At 34.6% G+C, this 7,667-nt stretch overlaps 1 protein-coding gene across 1 annotated transcript; it reads left to right on the top strand.

The window, feature by feature from the left end:
- The first annotated feature begins 3,149 nt into the window (after positions 1 to 3,149).
- On the top strand, positions 3,150 to 4,279 carry LOC114295730 (uncharacterized). Its single transcript, XM_082908368.1, has 2 exons — positions 3,150 to 3,786; positions 3,876 to 4,279. The coding sequence occupies exons 1-2, from the start codon at positions 3,150 to 3,152 to the stop codon at positions 4,277 to 4,279; spliced, it is 1,041 nt and encodes a 346-aa protein (XP_082764494.1).
- Positions 4,280 to 7,667: the final 3,388 nt, after the last annotated feature.

Genomic DNA, 7,667 nt, shown 5'->3' with positions numbered 1-7,667 from the left:
GGCACGATGGCCTCATCCATGTTTTTAGTTCCAGTTTGCCTAATTTCTACAAATGCCTATCGATTTTACCCCATGAAAGGGGCATTGACAGTGCTTAAATAGTCCCGAATAAGGGAAAATGGAAGAACATGAAGAACAACAATAGAAAAAGGATAAGAATGAGAAAGACTTACAGATTTGGGTGCCAAATCAAGACCCAATCAGCCGTCATTGCTATGATGTTCATGAAGATAGGAAAATGCTGAAGATGGCTCGAACGAAAGCAACGACAGCGACAACTATGGAAATAGGAGCTCAAGAGTTTAGGGTGGTTTGGCATGAAAGAAGAAGATGAACAGTGAAGGGGCTGTGGGGGCATAAATGGCCTATTTATGGGGGAAAGCTCAAAAGTCGGTAACTTTTCAAATTTTGGCATGACGATGACAACTATAGAGACTGCACGGAGCCTTTGGGGAAGCCCCACCTAGCTTGGAGGTGACTGACTGTCAGTACGACTGATGGGTTGTCAGCACAGCTGATTGATTGATGGTGAGACAACCGGCGCAAGTCTCGAAGATCGACTAGAATGGGACAATTTGACTGAAAATGGTAATCCCAATCACGCTCAGCTCGGATGGGATTAAGGGACAATTGAGAGGGAGATTGCGCCGAACAGTGGGTCGGGCTGCACCGGCATGGAATGTGGTGTTGGGCCGCGTAAAGGGAACCTGGAGTGCACTGTTTGGTCGAACTAGGTTCGCACTGAATGTATTGCCAAACCAGACTAAGGTTACCTGAGATGCATTGAACCGAGCTAGATCGGCGCAACGTCTGGTACATAAGATCGTGGTCAGTAACCGAGATGTCGTGCGGCCTGCTCACCTTCGGTCGGTTCTGATAGACCGGTCTGGTTAAGCTCGGCATTGAGTTGTCCAACGTAGTCTGTAGCTTACCAAGTAATAGCTCGGTTCGACATTCCACGTGGTCTAATGACGAGAAGAGGAAAATCCACTCATGGTATGTGTCAATACCATTTGGCGGTGCGATAAACAATGTTTGGAGGTTTTGGTCTCTACATGTGTAAGAAATGTAGAGGGGAGCATAGCTGCCTGCCCAGAGAAGGACAGTAGAGGTAGTGCGTCCATAATCTCTTAGACTGTATGGCTAGCCTTGAAAAGGAGGAACATGCAGACGTTAGAGGTAAGTAACCAAAAAGAATTTCCAACTCTCTCTCTCTCTCTACAGCGCTCTTTGCCTCCTCTCTTCTCTCAGAACGCTAACTTGACCGTCAGAGGGGTTTTCTGGCAAACCCACCCACTGGGTAGTTCACCTTTGTTCTGTTCATAGTGTTGTGGAGTTCCACGGACTAAAGCGAGCTTGGTAGCAAGGAAGTACAGAGCGAGGTGAATATTTCTCTTCCGTACAAAAAGAAAAAAAAGATAGAAGAAAAAGAAGAATAAGAGATAAATAGAATATATTATTCATCGTTTCAAAACACTTACTAATTTCAATTCCTTTTAAAATTTGCTACCTCTCACTTTTGATGCTAAATAATGTCCCAGATCACTCAGCAAAATTTATACTATTATATAAACGGAGAAATTACAGCTCAGTGGAATTATCAAAAATTAAAACTAATTGATGGAAAAGTTTACCATTTTGTATTTAATGTTTGTAAAATAGAAAGTTTTTCTCATACATAAAATTATACAAAAAAAACTTAACAAGAATGATGTGGTAATAACATTATTATAAATAAATTTATTTTCAATGATATTTTATTTTAAAGTGAAAAGTTTATAAAAAGTCACATTATTATGTATAAATTTTTTACTTGTATGACATTATTAATCTATAAATATGTTTTTAAACATGGCATGTAATTTTCCCTATATGAAACCTTTGTTTTGGGTGAATAACCCTATATGAAACCTACTCTTGATTTGATATAAATTTGTCACATTTTGGTTTTTTAAAAATGCCTACAATTTAATTTTTGAAATAGATGACATAGATGCTTTTATTAGTACTTTGTTCTTGTAACAATTCAAGTGGGAGAGAGACAGCTTCAAACCTAGTACTTGTCCTATCCTATACCCCTGTTTAATATGTATTATTTTATCAAGAAATTATATATATATATATATATATATATATATGGTTTTATACATAACGTAAGTATTACGTTCTTCTAATACAATAAGACATACACGTAAATAAAATTAAAAAAAAAAAAGAGTTCGTCATTATTATGATTAATTTATTATGCAGAATTATTAACTATATAACTGTCTTGATGTATACATGAATATGTAGTTCTTTCTTTTTTATTATTTTTAAAATTATTCTTCAATTTGGCATATTATGTGTCCTCTTATTCTTGTATCCCAGGAGAAAAAAAACTATCTTTTGATAGGGGCAAATGAAGAATTAAAAAAAAAAAAAACTCAAAAAAATAAGTTATCCTTGTGGGCCAACCACTGGACTGACTCATTAACAAGTTTAGGCTAAGCCTGTTGGACAGGGATTGGGCCCAAGCTTTTGACATGAGTGTTAGCTTGTCAAATGGGCCCAACTCGGTCACCATTTTTGCGGCCTGTGCTGGGTCGACCCGATTCTAACACTTGTGTACCTAAGAGCATCTCCAACCGTTCATTACTATTTTCACCAAATCTGAGTAAAAAATAGATGATTTTCTCAATTTGATACGGTTTGCTCCAACGGTGTGAACCAAAGGAGGAGGGTCATCTGGTGGGTCGACTGGGAAGGCTATAATTTATTTTATTTTTTTTTGGTTTCCCTCCCTTTTTGTTCCCAATTCTTTTACTATTTCTTTTTCCCTCCATTACATATTTTTTGTTTTTGTTTACCTCCAACAATGATTTCCTTCTACAATCTGATATAAACACATTTTATCCATATGCCAGACAAGTCCAGACAACTGATACGATCATAGCTGAAAGAAAACAGAGCATAATGAATACCTTAAAATCTATGATGTTCACTTCATTTTCATTCTCTTCTTCTTCCTCCTCCTCTGATGATGAGTTTGATGATGAATATATGGTCACACTTTTGGGGGCTTATGAGATGAATAATGTTAGTATGCTTCAGATTCTTAAGTCAAGTGATAAAAGAAAATAGGTGGTTCTGTTGTAGGCCATAAGTATATGCGCAGAGATAGAAGGCAAGGTCATGAGAGATTGTTTGCAGATTATTTTACGGCAAATCCAGTGTATTCACCTATAATATTTCGAAGACGTTTTCGAATGCATCGTCCTTTGTATCTGCGAATTTTGAATGCAATCCAAGCACACAATTCATATTTTGTTCAAAAAGAAGATGCAGCTCATATAGTTGAATTATCTCCTCTACAAAAAATGACTTCAGCTATGAGAATATTATCATATGGAATGGCAGCAGATGCAGTTGATGATTATATACGTATCGGGGAAAGCATTGCAATTCAAAGTTTGCAACAATTTTGTAATTCAGTGATTGAAATCTTCGAACCAGAATATCTGAGATCCCCAACACCAACTGATATTGCTAGATTACTTGCTATTGGGGAGGTTTGGGGGTTTTCGGGTATGTTGGGAAGTTTAGATTGCATGCATTGGGAGTGGAAAAATTGTCCAAAGGCATGGCAAGGTCAATACGTAGGCCATAAAAAAAAGTCAACCATTATTCTTGAAGCAGTAGCATCTTATGACTTATGGATTTGGTATGCATTTTTTGGAATGCATGGCTCACACAATGACTTGAATGTGTTGGACCGATCGCCTTTGTTTTCTGATCTTGCTCAAGGTAAAGCTCCCCTTGTCCATTACACTATTAATGGACATAGTTACAATATGAGTTATTACCTTGCTGATGGTATATACCTCAATGGGTAGCACTGGTTCAAACAATTTCTTCTCTCCAACGAGCAAAGAAACAACATTTTGCAATGATGCAAGTGTTTGCAAGGAAAGATGTAGAGCGGGCATTCGGAGTGCTTCAATCTCGATTCGCAATTATAGGTGGTGCTGTACGTTTTTGGGATCCGAAAATGCTTGCCAACATAATAAAGAGTTGCATTATATTACATAATATGATTGTCGAAGATGAGAGGGATGAGCACCTTGATTTCGATTATGAACTTTCATTAACCAACGGACCAGTACAATTTTCCTTTACTCCTACCAATGACTTCCAATCATTTTTGTCTCGTCATTTAGGTATTAGAGATAAAGATGTATATCATGCCCTCCGTAATGATTCAATAGAACATATGTGGCATCTTCATGGTGAAAACTAAATTCACCACATCAATACATGTAATTTTGTTTATAGTTTTGGAATAGAAGGTTGTCTTGTTTGTACTCTTCATTATTTTATCAATATTAACCAAGTAATTGAGAAGTTATGTGATGATGTGCTGTTGTGATGATCTAATCTTTAATATTGAGAATTGTTCAGTATTTAATTCATGAGAATTACAAATGATAATAACCATGTCTTAATCAGTTACAAATAATAATACCACATAAATTTAAGTACCAAAGAATTACAAATGATAATAACCATGTCTTAGATATATCCACATAAATTTAGGTACCAAAGAATTACAAATGATAATAACCATGGCCTAATCAGTTACAAAATAATGAGAAAATGCTTACTGATGTTGTTGGAAGTCTTATATTAAAATGCTACTCTTATACTTAAATATTGAAAGATTCATGAATTTTGGAAATTCATTTATTTACAATTCATATTTATTGATGTGCCATATGATTTTATTTAGTATACAAATTTATTCAGTACATATATTCAATACATATATATATTGGTGTCCAATTTATTTGTCACTCCGATTTATTCAGTACATATACAGTTTGATATTCCTGTTGGAAAAATGGTTAATATAGGCATATTTTGGGCCGACTTTGAGCCCAAAATTGAGTAGGCCCCGAACGTCTTTTGGGGCAGGTCCGAAGAGGTGAAGTGTTCCTTGCCGCGTGGCAAGTCACACGGTGAAGACGGTTCATCAAAACTATTTATGAGTGAATGGGAACATGACGTCGTTTTCGGGTTCGTGGAATTGAACATTTAAGTTTTGAATGTGGGTTTCCTTGTGAGGCTTGTCCCACATTGAAACTTGAAGAGAGTTTTGTTGAGTTTATAAGCTCTAACCTACAATACTTGGGTTGGGCCCCAAGGGGCACCCCAAGTTTGTAGAAGGGGGAAGTTGTGGACAAAGTGAACCTTAGCCCAAACCACCACACACCCGCGCGCCGCCGTCCGGCCGAGCCGTGCCGGGTGTGAATCGGGTCGGTTCTTGTATTAATTTTTTGGATAAAATTCATTTGAATTTTTTCAAAATAATATTACAACTTCTGTCCAAAATTCCTTAACAAATTTAAACTAGTTTTCAATTATTTAACTTCCAGAAATTGCCCAACAGTTCTGGGTATAACTGTCCAGCAGTTTATCTGTTGAAACAGTTGGCAAATCTGTTTGAATTCAAACAACACCTGTTCAATTCAAATACCCATCTATTCAGTTCAAAATTCTGCACCTGTTCGGCTCTATATAAACTAGCACTATCCAGCATGTTTTCCAATCCGAAAATCAGTCTGAATTTGGTCTCTTTGCTGTTCATTTTGCTCTATTGCATTTACTCTTCATTTATTAGTTTTACAATAATATTAAGAGAGTATAGAACACAAGGTTTGGTTTTTCGTAAAAATTTGTGTGGAGTGTTACTACAAGTTTTTGAAGATCATTGTATTCTGGGAGATAGACGCCACTCAACCGTAAGCACCGTAGCGGGGCGAATCTGTCTTAAGGACAGAGTGTCACACACTCAACTGGGTCTTTTATTCTTTATTCGGTTCGATAAATAAATTCGGTATGTTATTTATTTATTTTCTTTGAATTAGTTTCAATTTATTTTATTTACACAGAAGATTGTTCCAACAATCTTAAGACAGATTCGAATTATTCTGTTTACAAAATTTTTCGTTTGTTTCCTTTTCTCTTTCTTCTTTTAAGAAAATTATTTTCTATGGATTTACAAAATAATATTCTGGTTGGAAAAACAAATAGTGATTATATGCTATTTGACAGATAGCAGTAATATACTGTCTCTTTTCTTTGACAACTAGTAGTATGATACTGGTGTCATTAACAATTCAGAATATATTTTTGTGGAATTTTTTTAGAAATTAATTTTGGTTTTTAGAAATTATTTTCTGAGTGTTCATTAATTAAAATTCTGTCTCAGTATTTTAATTATTGAAGTGTTACAGAAATTGATTTTCTGTGTGGAATTAATTTGGTTAAATAAAATTTTATTTTATTTTATTTCCAAATTAATTGAAAAATGAAAGTTACATTCTTGTTTCTTTTATTTTTATAGAATTTAATTCTGTGAATTTGGATTAGTTTTCTGTGTGGAATTAATTTGGTTAAATAAAATTTTGTATTATTTTATTTCCAAATTAATTGAAAATAAAAGTTACATTTTGATTTGTTTCTTTTATTTTAACAGAATTTATTTCTGTAGTTTTGGTTTAATTTGTTTGAATAAAATTTTATTTTATTTTCAAATTAATTGAAAATAAAAGTTACAATTCTTGTTTATTTTATTTTTCCAGAATTTAAAATTCTGTGTTTTTTAGTTTAAATTTTCTGTGTAGTATAAAATTCTAATTATAATTTTATTTTATAATTTAGAATTTATGGCTACTAGAACTGATCAAACTAATGTTCTAACTAGTACTGGTATGGTGATTGCCATTGTGCCAACCTCTCCTTATGTTGGGACTGTGCCGGTGAATAATGGTGAAAAGCCAAAGAAGTTCTTAAGAACTGATTTTTGCAAAGGCAAAGGAAGAACAAGTAAGAAGGTTACTAAAGCCGATATAACCGAAATGGATATAATTTCCAATGGTGTAGATGTCATAAATCTTTCTGTAGTTGTTTCCGAGGTAAATCTTGTCGGAAATCCTAAAGAATGGTGGGTGGACACTGGTGCTACTCGCCATATTTGTGTCGACAAAAAGATGTTCACATCTTATTCTTCAGTAGACAATGGTGAATAACTTTTTGTGGGCAACTCCTCAACTTCCAAAGTTGAAGGACAGGGAAAGATTGTACTCATGATGACATCTGGAAAGGAACTCACTCTCAACAATGTGCTGCATGTACCGGACATTCGCAAGAATCTTGTTTCCGGATCTCTGTTGAGTAAGAATGGGTTTAGGCTAGTATTTGAGAGTGATAAATTTGTACTTACAAAGAATGAGATGTATGTTGGAAAAAGGTTAAATGTCTGATGGCATTTTCAAGTTAAATGTAATGACCGTTGTACCCTCAGTTATTAATAATACTACATCTTCTTCTTATTTGCTTGAGTCTTCAAATTTATGGCATGGTAGACTAGGACATGTTAATTATGGATCTTTGCGTAGATTAATTAATATGAAATGTTTACCTAAATTTAATATTGATTCAAATCATAAATGTGAAATTTGCGTTGAGGCAAAATTATCTAAAACTCCTTTTCATTCAATTGAAAGAAGTACGAAACCACTTGAATTAATTCATAGTGACATTTGCGATTTTCAATCAATTCAAACTAGAGGTGGGAAAAAGTATTTTATCACTTTTATAGATGACCATACTAGATATAGTTATGT

The sequence above is a fragment of the Camellia sinensis genome, chromosome 2, assembly GCF_055761805.1.
Source record: "Camellia sinensis isolate YWXY chromosome 2, ASM5576180v1, whole genome shotgun sequence".
Lineage (NCBI taxonomy): Eukaryota > Viridiplantae > Streptophyta > Magnoliopsida > Ericales > Theaceae > Camellia > Camellia sinensis.
This window is presented reverse-complemented; position numbering and strand designations above follow the sequence as displayed.